General features: G+C 40.8%; 1 protein-coding gene across 7 annotated transcripts in view; it reads right to left on the reverse strand.

Annotated features, from left to right (window-relative positions):
- Positions 1-16,649, reverse strand: part of Ttll5 (tubulin tyrosine ligase like 5) — a 233,987-nt gene that overhangs the window by 156,193 nt on the left and 61,145 nt on the right. For 6 of the 7 annotated variants that reach the window (XM_028771843.1, XM_028771841.1, XM_028771849.1 and 3 more), the window contains 5 exons: positions 14,945-15,026; positions 13,081-13,142; positions 11,947-12,041; positions 4,381-4,494; positions 4,008-4,099 (listed from right to left, as the gene is read on the reverse strand). In XM_028771843.1, coding sequence (XP_028627676.1) covers positions 4,008-4,099; positions 4,381-4,494; positions 11,947-12,041; positions 13,081-13,142; positions 14,945-15,026 — 445 coding nt within the window. Of the gene's footprint in view, positions 1-4,002; positions 4,100-4,380; positions 4,495-11,946; positions 12,042-13,080; positions 13,143-14,944; positions 15,027-16,649 lie in introns of those variants that run through there. The other variant, XM_028771846.1, reaches the window with a different exon arrangement.

Here is a 16,649-nt window from a genome sequence, read left to right on the forward strand (position 1 = left end):
GAAAGAATTTTAAACACATGAAAACAAAATACAGCCACCAAATGTGTGGAGTCACTGAAAGGAGCCTAGCTGGAAGCAAATTCACTGAACACTTAGCTCAGAACCAACTACAGACCTCAAAGACTAAATCAAAAAACATCAAAGAAAAAGGCTTTTGCACCACAGAAAATGGCAAATATTTCTTTTTAAAAAATTTTTTATTGGTTATTTTATTTATTTACATTTCAAATATTGCCCCCCTTCCCAGTTTCCCCTCCACAACCCCCCTATCCCACCCCCTCTCCCCTACTTCTATGAGGGTGTTCCCCCACCTACCCACCCACTCCCACCTCACTGCCCTGGCATTCCCCTATGCTGGGGCATCAATCCTTCACAGGACCAAGGGCCTCCCCTCCCACTGATGCCAGATAAGGCCATCCTCTGCTACATAAGCAGCTAGAGCCATGGGTCCCGCCATGTGCACTCTTTGGTTGGTGGTTCAGTCCCTGGGAGCTCTGAGGTGTCTGGTTGGTGATACTGTTCTTCTCTCTTGGAGTTGCAAACCCCTTCAGCTCCTTCAGACCTTCCCCTAACTCCTCCATTGGAGTCCCCATGCTCAGTCTGATGGTTGGCTGCAAGCATCTGCATCTGTATTGGTCAGGCTCTGGCAGAGCCTCTCAGGAGACAGCTATATCAGGCTCCTGTCAGCAAGCACTTCTTGGCATCAGCAATAGTGTCTGGGTTTAGTGGCTGTATATGGGATGGATCCCCAGGTGGGGCAGTCTCTGGATGGCCTTTCCTTTAGTCTCTGCTCCACTCTGTCCCTGTATATCCTTTAGACAGGAACAATTCCGGGTTAATATTTATGAGATGGGTGGGTAGCCCCATCCCTCAACCTCTGGATATGGTCTCTACAGGTTTTCTCTCCCCTTGTTGAGTATTTCAGCTTATGTCATCCCAGTTGGGGCCTAGATGCCTCTTGCTTTCCTGGTATCTGGGACTTTTTGGTGGCTACCCCCAGTTCCCCACTCCCCATTGGTACACACACCTCTGTTCAACTTCCTGACCCTCTGTATATCTTCCCCATCTCCTCCCATACCTGATCCTGCCCCCTTTCTTTCCCTCCTCCTCTCTTCCTCCCAAGTCCCTCCCACCCTCTACCACCCGTGATTATTTTGTTCCCCCTTCTAAGTAGGAGTGAAGCATCCACATTTTGGTCTTCCTTCTTCTTGAACTTCATATGGTCTGTGGGTTGTGTCATGGGTATTCTGTACTTTTTTGCCCAATATCCACTTATCAGTGAGTATATACCATGTGTGTTCTTTTGAGACTGGGTTACCTCACTCAGGATGATATTTTCTAGTTCCATCCATTTTCCTGCAAATTCCATGAAGTCATTGTTTTTAATAGCTGAGTAGTACTCCACTGTGTAAATGTAACACATTTTCTGATTCCATTCCTCTGTTGAAGGACACCTGAGTTCTTTTCAGCTTCTGGCTATTATATATAAGGCTGCTATGAACATAGTGGAGCATGTGTCCTTGTCATATGTTGGAGCATCTTCTGGGTATATGCCCAGGACTGGTATAGCTAGGTCCTCAGGTAATACTATGTCCAACTTTCTGAGGAACTACCAGACTAATTTTCAGAGTGGTTGTACCAGCTTGCAAACCCACCAGCAATGGAGGAGTTTCCTCTTTCTCTGCATCCTTGCCAGCATCTGCTGTTGCCTGAGTTTGTGATCTTTGCCATTCTGACTGGTGTGAGGTAGAATCTCAGGGTTGTTTTGATTTGCATTTCCCTGATGACTAAACCCTTAGCCAGACTAACCAGAGGGCACAGAGACAGTATCCAAATTAACAAAATCATACATGAAAAGGGAGACATAACAACTGAAACTGAAGAAATTCAAAAAATTATCAGATCCTACTACAAAACCCTATACTCAACAAAACTGGAAAATCTGGATGAAATGGCTAATTTTCTAGACAGATACCAGATACCAAAGTTAAATCAAGAACAGATAAACTATCTAAACAGTCCCATAACCTCTAATGAAATAGAAGCTGTCATAAAAATTCTCCCAACCAAAAAAAGCCCAGGACCAGATGTTTTTGGTGGAAAACTCTATAAGACCCTCAAAGAAGACCTAATACCAATACTCTTCAAACTATTCCACAAAATAGAACCAGAAGGATCATTACCTAATTTGTTCTAGGAAGCCACAGTTACACTGATAGCAAAACCACACAAAGACCCAACAAAGAAAGAGAACTTCAGATCAATTTTCTTTATGAATATTGATACAAAAATACTCAATAAAATTCTTGTAAACTGAATCCAAGAATACAACAAAATGATCATTTACCATGATCAAGTAAGCTTCACCATAGGGACGCAGGGATGATTCAATATAAGGAATCCACCAACATACTCCACTATATAAACAGACTCAAAGAAAAAACCACGTGATTATCACATTAGATGCTGCAAAAGCATTTTAAAAAATTCAACACCCCTTCATGTTAAAAGTCTTGGAATGACCAGAAATTCCAGGCCCATATCTAAGCATAGTAAAAGTAATATACGGCAAACCAGTAGCCAACATCAAACTAAATGGAGAGAAACTTGAAGCAATCCCACTAAAACCAGGCACTAGACAAGGCTGCCCACTCTCTCCCTACCTATTCAATATAGTATTGGAAGTCCTAGCCAGAGCAATTAGACAACAAAAGGAGGACATCAAAGGGATATAAATTGGCAAATATTTCTTAGGAAAAAAAAATCAAAGTTTTACAAAATCCACTCTTATAAAACTTGAAGGAAATATTATCTAGACACATGTATATATTTGGAGTTTTCTCCTCAGCAGTCAAACACTGGACACACCCAGTCCACAGTAGGAGAATGGATAAAAACTGTAATATAGTCATGCAGTCAAATGGTACACAGGAGTAAAGAGTAGACTGTTGCTTCATATGATAAACACATGATCCCAAAAATAAGCCAGCCACGTTTGGTGGCGCAAGCCTTTAACCTCTGCACCCAGGAGGCAGAGGCAGGCTGATCTCTATGAGTTCAAGGCCACCCTGGTCTACAGAGTGAGATCCAGAACATCCAAGACTACAGAGATAAACCCTCTGGGGAAACAGATGACAGGATGCTGCTCTGCTGATGCTGAAGGCTGGGGCTACAGTAGAGGTGATGGTCAATGGGTTATAAAGACTTCCCGAAGTGTCCTATGTAATGGCTGTGAAGAGTTAAATTGGTGTTTAACTTGCCAAGACCACCATTAGAGTGCACACTTAAAATGGAAGCATTGTATTTACTTCCTGGAAACTAGGTCTGAGTGCTTATCAGAAATGAACAATGTATTATATAGGCACATACAGTGAAGACAGACAAGTTTTCAAATCAAGATGATGAAAAACATAAAATGAAAAAGAATTTATTCAAAAGAATAAGTCTAAGCTGGGCAGGGAGGTGCAAACCTTTAATCCCAGCACTTGGGAGGCAGAGGCAGGTAGATCTCTGAGTTGAAGTCTAGCCTGGACTTACAGAGCAAGTTTCTGAATGGCCTACATATACAGAGAAAACACTGTCTCTAAAAAAAAAAAAAAAAAGCAAACGAAAGAAAGAAAAAATTAAGGACAGGGAATGGTTAACAGGGAGGCAGGGGGTTAAAAATGAGGAGGGAGTCTCAATGCATAGGTGGATTATTACCATTGATGGTCACGTTCTTGGATTTATTAATATCTGTGATTTGTCTCCTTTACCCTCTCCTTGAAGTCTGAGTCTCAAGAAGCCCAAGAGGCCTTGAATTTACTATGTACAGAGAACCTACTGCCTCTACCTCCTACCTCTGGAAATTACATGCATGCCCCTTCATGGCTGGTTTGCAGATTAATTATAATTTTAAATAAAGTAAGAAAGGCACCACATTGGAAGCAATGACAATTGAGTCACAATCAAGCCAATCGTATAGACCTGAGGTGTAACTTTAGGAAAACAAAAGGTAGTCACCTCACCCATATATTTCCCATGTCTCAGATGTAGGAAATATGCGAATAAATCCTCCTCTCCGATCGTTCTCCTCCTTTACCCTCCGGAGAACTTTGATCTAGGTAGAGGAAGAGAGAATACAATAAGATAAAGGGTACCTACTTTGAAATCTGAAATACTCATGGCTAAAAGATAAAAGCAGGTTACATAGGAAGAAAACAACAAAAGCATATGTGGAAGAATTAATAACATTTAGGATGTTTTTGAAGCGAAATTTCTCTCTAAAATCTTTCTCCTTTCAGGGCAAGACAGGAATTATTCATGAGTATTATGAACCACTCACTAATTTGCACCAAGCCCTGTTTTAACCCACAAAGGTCTGAAATGAAATATCTTTACCTCCTCCATTGACAGACCAAGCACAGAACCGCCTAACTTCCCCGGTACCTTCTCCCGGGCTGAGGCCACAAGGTTTTTCATTTCTGCATCACTGGCAGAGAGTGGTCGGGAGCGCTAGGGGAAGAAGAGCAAGACAAGGTTGAGGGGAGCAAGCTCCAGCATCTTCCCCTAAACCATCCCCTGAGCATCAGCACCATTCAAACCTGGAGAAACTCAAATCTACAGTTCAATGCCTACAATTAATCACTTAACCCCAAGCCCCAGCAAACAGAAAAGCTAGTGAATAAAATGTCAGAGACACAGTAGCAAACTGCTAACAACAGCTGGCCTTCAACTCACAGGGATTCACTGGCTCTGCTTCCCCAGTGCTGGAATTAAAGGTGTACACTACCATACCTGACCTGGAATCTTGGTCTTAAATATCCCAGCTACTAGAACTGTAAGAATTAAATTTTCTGCTAAAGTAACCTAGTGACATATTATAGTACTACAGTTTTCCCTTTGAATATAAGGAAATTAATTATACACTTATGTACATAACTAATTATATACATGGAAAACTAATATAGAAGTTATAAAAACTAGATTTTTATAATGGGCAAAACTCTATGATAAGCTGCCTATATCATGAAAAATGGTTAAATCAACATTTATTTGTGTAGCATGTACTGTGATGTCTTCAACATCTAGAGAAGTAAATCAATATATATTTATTAAACAGGTAAGGGGTGTGCTGGCATATAGCCCATATATTCAGAATTTAAAACTGCAGAAGAATTTTGGGAAGCACTTTAATTGCCTTCAGTCTCTAGGAGTAAAGTAAGCAATAGTATTTACTGGAATCGACGTGTTAAAGGGGCAATTTATACATTCAGATAGGAATACATTACTTTTGTAAATCTTTAAAGTGTGATATATTTAGTAAGGAACTGAAATAGTGAGTGAATGGCTTGAGGACTTTTTTCACGATCCCACACTATTTACTGTCTGAGAAACAAACAAACAAGCTTATTTAGTTCACTTGTACAAGTACAGTTCTGATCAGAAAGCCGTATGAAGCCACTGGCAATGAGTCTTCCAAAATCAAGGAGCCGCACTGTCTGGTGCTATCTAAGGTACTATTTAATTCTGGGGGTAGTTAGCAGATGAAACGCAGGGCCTTTATGTATAACTTCTCCATTAATAAGCTATATCCCCAGTCCTTGATTTCTTTGAGAGAGTATCTCAGGCTAGTCTGAAACTAGATCCTCCTGCCTCAGCCTTCTCAGCACTAGCACTATGGGTGTGTGTCACTGCATCTTCCAGTTAACGGTTCTTTAAAGTCATCTCATGTAAATACAATGTAAGACATGTTACTCAATGACTGCACACAAGGGAAGCCTTCCATCAGATGTCTAGACAGATTGCTATGTAAGGCAACCCTGCAGTAGGCTGCTGAAGTGCTGAAGGGTGCTGATTCCCGGAGCAGCTTTCAGGAACATAGCACTATGTTGAGGATCACAGGACAAGCCAATAGTAATGACATTTCTACCTAACACCTAATGATGTTACCTTTGCTTCTCTTTAACATGGTTTTTAATATCATTGGGTCCTAAATGTTGAGACAGCACCTTTCTTAGCACTAACTTACTGGCACTCCTATAAACAATTAATTAATTAGCACCCTAAAACTCTTTAAGTTTCTCTACAATCACTATCAAGACAAGCCTCCTACACCCCTGTGTGTACACATGGTTCTGTTCTTACCCACAGCCCACTCTGGCCCTGGCTCCTATGTGCTGTTACTCAGGGCACTGGAAGGTAAGAAATGACAGGCAGCATTTCAGACTGGGTAGTTTGAGGTAAGATAAAGGAAAGTGTGACTTGAATTACAGACACACGAGAAAGAAGACAGAGAGAAGAGGAATAGGAGAAAAAAAATCAGTGTTTTGGAGTGCCACAGCACATTAGGAGACCAAAACCAAGCCTAAAAAGAAGAAAAAGAAAGAAGCAGGAGGAGGAAGGAAAAGGAAGACAAGAAAAGGAACAGGGAGAGGAGGAAGAGGAGGAAGAGGAAGAAGAAGAAGAAGAGGAAGAGGAGAAATAATAATAATAAATAATAATAATATTATCTGTTAAAGTACCACAATATCAAATCAAGATAGGGCTGGGGAGGGGTCAGTGGTAAAGTGCTTATCTAGCATGAGAAAGGTCCTAATTTCATTCTATTACCAAACAAACAAAACACTTTTAAGAAAAAGAGCCATCCTATGGTTTTAACTTAGAGTCCTTCTGCTACAAGATTGAAGAGATAGAAACAATAAATTACATATTCCAGAAACACAGCTCCATTGAATTGAGAGGTCATCGCCTCTGGGAGATGAGGAGTTATTTACACCATCAAATGCATGAATTTAAACCTGTCAATTTACATCTGCCTAAGAATTGTGCCATGCAACATGCACCACAGCTCTCAAATGAACATGAACACAACTTTAGATTCAGAATCTACGAAAAGAAGAAATGTTTATGTATCTCAGCATTGTTGTTTAAGGAGGAGCCAACTGAGAATTTAAGAACGTAAAATGGCTGAGACAAAGAAACATGTATACTGACTCAAACAATAAGAAACAAGTAGCGATTCCAAAAACTCTCTCTAACAAAGGCTGGAAAAAACCTAACCAATTAGAGACTCAGAATAAAGGTGAACTGCCCTAATTGATACCATAAATGAGGCACAGAAAATCCGAGACAAAGAGCAAATGTAAATCATAAGACTGCACAATTTTATATACAAAATTTGAAACTCAATAGTAAAAGCAAAGGAAACTAGAAACTGTCCAACTCCTATGTACTGTGACTGGCTGTCAAGAAAATAAAGGTAAACACAGAAAAGTAAAATGAATTAATGCTATCAAATGAAAGAAATAAGAAAAAAATCACATATCATTATATACTGGTAGACTGGATCAAAAGATGGCTTCTAAAAGATGGTCTCCATATATTGTTAATCACAAGAACACTTTGAAATGAAGACAAAAAATACAGTAAGTTAAGAAGGCTTGTGTTACAAGGACATCAGATGAGCTCTCTAGAAATACAGAATGAATACAAATCAGCAGGTCTGAGAGGACTCATCTTGCTCTTAAGGAAACTGTCTGTAAACCAACAACAACACAACAAAAACAAGACAACAACAACTTAGCTGAATCACTTTCAGTTATGTTTGAAAGACCAGGAAGCACTGAGGTGGCAGCAGAGGACTAGAAAAAAAAATAAGTGAGGTGGCCATCTTTAAAACTGTGTGCTCTGGATGCCTAGTAGAGAAGAGACAAACACTAAAGGAAAAGACTCACAGGTACTTACTACCTGGCTCGCCAAGCATGACAGTATGGAGACTGCTTTATTTATTTTAAATAGGCTTTGAAAGTTGGACTTTTAGAAAAAAATTATAAAACCTTTTTAAAAAGGATGACAAGGACTAAAGCAGATAGATATAGGATGGCTTTAATGTCTTGGATTTTACAAAGCATTTGAGAAAATCTGATACCATATTTATTCTAAATTCTATTTCCAACCAGTGAATTATTGCCATATTGCAACATATGGAATATATTGCAAAAACTGTAAAGTATACAAATATAGGTAGAGCACCATATAAATGGCAATAAATCAAGAAGTATCAATGAAGCATTATTTAGAATCTTAACTAATGTCTGAAAAGAGAAGCAAACAAATAAAACCTTTGTGTGTGATGACATGTGCCCAGTGTAACTATGGGCTGCTGAATATTAAAGTAATACCAAACCATCAAGACTCAGATGTGTGAAGGAGACTGGGCCTTCTGAGGGTAAGCCACGTGAAGACACTGTCTAAACATTCTCTAGCTTCCACACACAAATGTATTTGTTCCAAAGACATCTAGAACCTCCCTGAAGTCTAGCTGCTAGGTACTGTCAGGGACTGAACTTGAATGCAGGTCCCTCTCATTCTCAAGTTCACCTGCTTTCCACAGCACCATCACAACCACAGAGCTCATTTTCCAGAAGGTGGAAATGTGAACTACAGACATTCAAGGGAAGAAATAACACTTGGAGATAGTAGAGTCAAAAAGAAAGAGCCCACAGAGAAAACAGTACTAGAGATTTCATAATCCGACAGCCACAGAAAAGTCCACATGCTCAGAAATGTCTATTCTTTCCTCCCTCTCTTGACATCTCCTTAGTTCTGATATGAAATCTGGGAGACACTGAGGGCTTCATTTCTAGAAAAACAGCAGCAAAGAGATAAAGTCAGAGAACCCAACATTCAAACTGGGCTTAATAAAGCCAGTAAGTCTTCACATCATATAGGCAAGTTTAAATACATAACTAGAGAGGAACCTTGCTAACCAAGACTACAAAAACCAAACACACACACACACACACACACACACACACAATCAAACAAAAAAAAAACCCACAAGTAACGCAAGCAGTGCAGCTACATGTAATGGAATTGAAAATGATCCAGGAAACTAAGACTGAAATTACACCTAAAGACATTGAACCAAACCAGAAGGCCATGGGATATCTCCCTGCTCTCATCACCAGAATTAGTTCAAGGGCTATTTAGAATGTAGGGTCTTTGGTTGGTTGGTTGGTTGGTTGGTTGGTTGGTTGGTTGGTTGGTTTGGGGTTTGCTACAAACAGTAAATAACAGACAATTACTAAATATTAAATGTCACATTCTGCAGAGTTTTGGATTCTACCATCATGACACTAAAATGCACATTAGTGAACCATATGAAGCAGTTATCAAGCAGGACACGAGATACCCTGAGGACTTTGCTCGCCATATAAATCTCTTTATTGGAAGCAGGAGCTCAGGAAGTTAGCACTCCGGCTTTCAGCATACACTAACTGCACCAGAGAAGACAACTGTTAGGATAAATGCAGGAAGGTTTCCTGCTGGGAGTCAGTTGGAACAATGCCAGTGAGTTCCAGTTCTAATCCATCGCAGCAAAACGGTGCCAGAGCCCCAAACTAAGCAACACACAAGAAAATGACAGTCAATTTCAAAACTTGCTTACAGGGACAGTAAACGAGCAAAGGTTGATTTGTTTTTATTTTAAAAGTCACATCTAATTACAGCAGGTTCCTAAATTCAGTCACAAATAGACCAAGTATCACCTGTGAAAAAATGCAAACAAGTCCAACACTCCATGTGAAGAGAGCAGTAATGCTAAGCTGCTGGGAGTAGTATGTCTCCGAGGAAACCTGAACCAGACAAAAACTCCTTGTGAACTGTAGCATTTTCTTTCCAGAATACTTTGTATAAAAGGATGGATAAGTTCTGTTCATCATTTCATCCAACTGCCTTTACCACAGTATAATTCCCCTCAGGAACTGAGAGTCCTCAGTTACTGCGGCCTCTGCTCTCATGATCTATAACTAAGAAGATATTGGTACATTTCTTTCCATGCATTCTATTTTATGTTTTCAAATTCCACAAAAAGGAGGTGGATAATGTACCATGAAACCCCACAGCTAAAGGCTTCCTATCTGAGAAGTGGGAATAAAACGGAGTCACATCTCCCAACACGCAGAAATTATCTGTGTGATTTTTGATGATTGAACTTAGGCAGAAACTGGAAGCTCTACAAGACAAAAAAATGGAATAAAGCCTTACCTTCTCCTAACAGGCCTATGGTTCTCTATCTCCTGCATCTAAAATATTATAAAGCACAGACTACATGCAAGAGTTCTGCCCTTGGTTGAAAAGTGAGAGCATTTTTCTCCAATATTGCTTTATTGCTGTTCTTTGTGTTCCGACTTCAACTTCTCAGTACTGTCAGATACAGAAGACCCTGAGGCGAACCAGCCTGCCTAACAATCCTGTTTCATACAGTACACAGAACTCCTCCACAGGCCTTTATGGATGACAAGCTACTGCCCACCAGTAAACAAACAAACACTGGGTAAATTTTTGATGATTTGCAAAGAGTTGCCAATAAAAGCTGACCAGCAAGGTGAAACAAGGGATCCATTCTTTCAAAACTGGAATGCTGTTATCCCTAGAAGAAAAGCCTGGAAGAAATTATATCAAAGCTTTAAGAACCATTCCCAGCTCTAAGTCTGCGGCTCTTCCCAGGGATGTTTTTCAGAGAACAGTTAGCGCAGGAATGTGACTGCTGAAGTTCTCACTAGAGCCAGGTTAATAATTCTTTACCTTTCTTCTTAAAATTACAAAAATCCCTTTCATCTATCATGATGTTCTGAGCAAGTGTGACTGCTGCCTGGTTGTAATTCTAATCTGAGACAACACCTCTTACAATCCAGTCCACTCTGTTCCACAGCACAGCACCACCCAGAGAATTACCTCAGAGCAGGGCTCACAGATAGGCAGCCTCAGACCACTCTGGCTCAAAGACATGTTCAGTTTGGCTGACAGTGGTTTGGTTTTGAATGAGCTAGTTGCCAACATTTAAAACAAAAACAAACAAAAGAACCCACAATTTCTGATTTCTTTTGACAACAGGAGGCTCTCAGCATCATTGGCCCACACTGGCGCATGGCTGTGATCAACTAGACCACACCTATCAGCCTGCCACCTGTTTTCTGTGCTCCAGTCAGCCTGTCACATCACTGTGTTGTGCCTGCCCTTACTGTCCTTCTTCACATTATCAGCCTGTAGGTCTGACAGGTATCTGCCTGTGAAAACCCTGATCAAATATGAAGGTATCTGAGACAGCAGCGCTCTCCATAAGATCAGTGAGCAGATGGACAAAGAGAAAGGATAGAGGAAAAGAGGCTGGGAGAAGGAAGAATGGAGAGATGAAATGGAGGAAAGAATGATGAAAAGGGAGGCAGAGAAGGGGATGCCGAGGGGCACAGGACAATTTAAAAACAACTAGTAAAGGAATGCAGAACAGTGCAATGAAAACAAGGTAGTCGTGGGGAGAGGGCACTAAAGCATCTTAGAAGACAGCCAGCCTATAGGAGACAGCGCCTGAGCCTGAGTAGCCAGGGAATAAACCCGATGGGGAGGAAGGAGGCTGGTGGTGCTTCTTTAGTAAGAACACTTAAGTAACATTACTCAAACAGGTAGACTGATGACGAGAAGGAATAAGCAGATCCCAAACCAAAGTGCACAGAGACGGGAGCGGTACTGACCAGATGATGATCCTGACTCAGCAGCTTCTTTGGGTCTTACTTTTTAGCTTTGATCAGAGCTCATAAGCACTGAGGGGCCCTTCAGAGAGGATAGAGGACACACCGCTTCAATGAATCATCTTTACAAAACTAGTTTGAAGAGTAGAAAAAGCCTCGTCATGCTTAAGAATTAACAGGTTCCCTTTGCCTTGTTTATGAGCATGTCAATCTGAGGGGAGAAATGGTGAGTTTGAAAGAGAGAAGGTAGAATAAAAACAAGGTGTAAGTTGCTGGGAAGCAGATGAAAGCATAAGCTACCATCCACTGCTGAACAAAATCCCCACGTTCTTCTGCCCTAGGTGACCTCACAACCGTAGTCTTCAGCTCTCTCACTCCACCAGCTGCCGCTCCTCAGGAAACCTTCTCTGGGCTTCATGCTCCTCAATTTGCTTACCTGAGGTTTCTGAAAAGGGTTCCGCCTGGAAGACTCAAAACTGGGATAAATTGACCGGTTGGATGCCCTCTGGGCAGGATCTTGGCACACAAATCCTGAATGGGGAATGAGCAGTATTAAGAGCCGCCCTTTTCTAAGAAATCAGCCTGTCTGGTTTGGTTCAAGCATCTTTAGACTCATCCTAAAGAGGATGATGCTGACTGAGGAGCTAAATGTAATCCTGATTGACAGAGATGTGACATTTTGATGACCCTCAAACAAATGAGCAAATCATCTTTTTGAAACACATAGCTGGTCAAAAAGAAGTGCTTTGTTGATATGTTTTTAAAAGTAGCTTTCTGGATGGTGACTCAGGGAAAAATGTTTTTACCAGAAGAATACAATAGTAAGTGTGTTATGTCCTGTTATAGCCTCCTGCAAATACAGAAGATGCCTACTGCTAATGGGTTTCCACAATGGGTTTTATGATTGATTATCTACAGTTTAAGAAACTGAATATCCACTGCTTCCACTTCCTTCCTAAAAAGAACTATATTCTCAACCAAAATGAAAAGAGTAGCTAGGATTTTACAACATCTGCTGGTACAAGCACTAGTTCACATCAAATGGATTTCACTGTGTCGTTTTCTGGGAAATTCTAAAACCCAATAATAAATCCGAATCATACCCACCTGACTGCCCATCTCCATTTCAAAGTTCTGGCTTATCTACTTAAAATGGGATTTCTTCCTCAGGCTGCTTTGGCTGTAACACTGCAGAAGGGATCATGTTGAAACCAGCAGAGACTGTCAAGGAGAAAGACAGCCGGTCTCCTTTGTAACAGGGCCTCTTCACTGGGTTTCATTTTCCCAGCTCAGAGAAAAATATATTCTCTGCAGATCTTTGCTTAATTCTCTGCCTCAGCTCATAATTCCCATGCCCCTGCTCTCAGCCTTAGTTGTGGTTCAGCCCCAGGACAGGATGGAGCCAGGGGGAGTAGAAACACATAAACACTTCCCTGAAAATATAATTTTTTAGTACAAAACATTCAGCATGGCTTAGGAACTGCCAGTTGGCAACACCTACAGAGCCTGGCAAATGAAAGCTCTGGCTAATTTTTTGTGAGAGACCAGTTCAGAACACACTGCTACTCACCTACAACAGTGAACATATCTGAGATCATACTGGCTTTAATCTTTAGGTCCAGAGGAGCATCACTAAGAGAACAGAGAAAGAGAAGAGCAATTGATCACTTTATAGATTAAGAGTAGAGCTGCCTCATAGCGGGTCCCAGTCCAGCAAAGCTCCAAATGGTAGAGAAGGAACACATACAGGACATCAAATCCACAGAAAAGGGGAGAGAAATCTGGGTGGAAAAATAACAGAAATACAAGCCTTGTGCTAAACTCATCCTCTGTTAGGCAGGCCTAGCATCAACACACTGATTCCCTGATATGGCATCTTTTTCTCCAGATCTTGTGCAATTCAAGTTTTGAGCAAGCTAGGTATCACTGTGGGATTCAGAGGCTGGGACTGTCAGTGTACTTGTAAGTGTATGAGCGCCTCTCATTCAAATGATGTGTTAGCTAGCACTTCATTCTTCACTCACTCACATGAAATTGACATTTTAGGCACCTTGGTAACTTTTGGAAGTCTTCATTTTCTGTGCTAACTCAATCTCCTTAGGCTTGCAGGGTTATAAATAGGGCAAAAAGATCCAAGCAAGTCCTATCAACATCTCACCATACAAGAAAGCAGGAACTCATGTGGATATTGGAACAGTATGGACAGGCCTACTCTAGAGTTAGGTGCTTCTCCATGAGCCACACTACTCTTGTGGCTGCCCTCACTGTGTCCCTCTGGGATGTTTAACATTGGTTCCTGTATTTTACTGGGAAATTTATAAATGGCTGACTTGACAAACTGCAGTGCTAACAACTGAAGACACTACCCAGCGGCACACCTCACACCTAAGGTGAGCCAAATCCCCACTCCACCAAGTACTCAGCATGTCTTTATTTGATGGCTTGGCATCCTGCCATTTCTCTCATCCTTAAAAGCCCAGCAGCTGGGTGGTCTCTGGCAGAAACCTCTAGGGTTTTCTGTTTAGAAAATCACATAGCTAATAGAAATTCTGTCACTGCGGATGTAAGCACAGTCTTCTTTGGTGTTTAAAAAGTATACCTATTCCCTTCTAAATAACAGATTTTATATTTTTTAAATCTAAGATTGTTAAAAGTTTTAGACATTAACCTTAAGTGAACATGAGGCCAAAGAACTGAGCAAAAAGACTGCTCTTTGACACCTTAGCCAAGTTTTACAGCTCTATAGGACTATGTCTTCCCCAAGAATAATTTATTTTGTATTGCAAAACTGAAGAACTTGGCTTGGATGGAGAAGTAGTAGTTGTTGTTTTTAATTTGTTCTGTTCTGGCTGTTCTAACTTCAAAGCTACCGGAATGAGTACAACAGATCAGTGAGCTGAAATTTTGAGATGCCATTAGTACATATAGAGAAACTGAAGAAACCAAGTGCTTGGTATTATTTTCATATTTATGTTCTCTAATGAGTAGTATGTTTTGTTCATACATTTGTATTGTTTGCAGTTTGGAATGTCTGGCAGAATATTTCCTCAAAACTATCACTCTTTCCAATGAAGTAACTCGTTATTTGTGATTTTTGTGTGTGTGTGTGTGTGTGTGTTTCAAGTGGTTTAGAAATGCAAGTAAGAAGACACAGTCTTATCTGAGCACTTCTGAAGAAATGTCAAATAAGAATTATCCTTAAAAGGCCAAATAAATGACAAACATGTATTACAACCTGGCTGGGAAGTTAAGGGTTCCTGTCTCCCGTAGGGGATTTGATAACATACCATAACCCATCTTGTTTTTTAAAGTCTAGTCATTACCATGTAAAGGTCTTTTACCACAAGAGAAATAATACCCCCTCCAAAAAAAGATAAAACATATTTTAGTGTCACGTTCAGGTTTGTCATTATTTGTCAATAGAACTGACTTACCAGGCCAAAGAAGGAGAGAGATTCACTTCCAACAACCATGGCTTCAGAGTATTATCTATGAGCACATCAAAGCCATACAGTTCTGGAAATATAACACAATATGCAATATCATTTTCCATGCAAAGATCACAGAGTCATCCAACTCCCATCTGAGGCCCAGAAACTACCTGAGCATAAGCAGGAAGCAAAGAACTTGAAGTTCCAGAAACGCTAGTCTCCTCCAAAGGATAATGAGAAGAAAACACTAAAACCCAACATGCTATTGCTATTCCTGAGTACTACACACTGAGATTTAGCAGACAAGATCCCACTGTGCTTAAGGGTAAACAGTGAGGGAGGAAGCAAGCAAGATCACCTGTTACCAATGGCAGCCACATAGGGCTTGTTCTGTGCTGGCCTCCTCTGGCCTCTCCCAGCCATACTATGAAAACTATGGAAACATCCCCAGAAGGCACATCTCCAGGATCCCTCCTTCACATTTTCTTAACTTTAAGATCTTGTTCTGCAACCCAGCTCAGAAGACATTAAATTATAAAGCTTACTTATTCTTTCCCCTCTCCTACAGCTTCAGTTCCGAAGAAAGAAAGTAAAACATTCAGCTGGACGCAGAAGACATGGGCAAGTGGTAATATAGGCTATGACAGGCTGTCTGTATCACTTGTATTATTCAAGGAAAGGAAGGGGTCAAAGATAACTTCTGTGGACTCTGGGTTCTCTGTTGATTCTCTTCCTCTACCTCTCCAGCTACGGCAAGAAGCAAGCTACTGTCCACTGGGCATCTCTTCTCCTAGAATCCCTAGTTTCACTGTGAAGCTTCGAAGAGAGGGGGTGAGCATGGAGCCCTCGGACATGACTGCTGCGATGCACATGGCAGGAACGACAGTGGCACACAGTCCTCGGTATTCATACACACTGACTCAGATTCCCACTCACTCCTAACATCAGACCAAGTGCCACTCAAACAAACCCTCACTTGCATCTCCTCGTCAAGAGAAGACTACCTCAGAGCTCACGCGCAAAGAAAACAAGCAGGGGTTTTCTAGAAATTTACTCTAATATAAATTTCCCTGTTTCAAGATTTTTTTTAACTTTTTAATCTTAAAAAAAAAAGCCTAGAAACATATAGTCTAGAACACAGAAGCCTAAAGCTGTAATTCAGACCAAGAAACCTAGGACAGGATCTAAAGACCTGGCAGGCAGTCTGACCCTACCCCCCATCCCCCATACAATGGCTTGGGAATGTCACTTCAGTCTAAAACACATTCTTCAGGGTCCCTAACTCTCTACAAAAGTCACTAACTGTCAATAAATGGATATTCAGACAGGTTATACCCTATTTCCACTTGTGTAGCTCAGGCCAACCTCTAACTCATGGTCCCCCTAACATAGCTCCCAGGTGCTGAGACTATAGACATACACCGCCACACTAATCTAGACCTGGATATTCTCATGAATTTGTATTTTCATGAATATGTCAGCTTACATAGTAACCAGTTAAAACCATAGAAACCAGTAGTTTGGGGCTTCATACATTTTCATGTCACTATATAAAACTTACTTTAAGATGTAAAAAGAAGGAAATGCCTTCAACTGGCTCCTTTCAAATGCCACGTTTTTTGAATAGCTTTCCTAGTCTTCAATAACAACAACAACACACTAATCCTCTCCTTAATCTGAGAAAAAATTTTGTCATGTGGCTTTAAAT

The sequence above is a fragment of the Grammomys surdaster genome, unplaced genomic scaffold (genome assembly GCF_004785775.1).
Source record: "Grammomys surdaster isolate TR1022 unplaced genomic scaffold, NIH_TR_1.0 210, whole genome shotgun sequence".
Lineage (NCBI taxonomy): Eukaryota > Metazoa > Chordata > Mammalia > Rodentia > Muridae > Grammomys > Grammomys surdaster.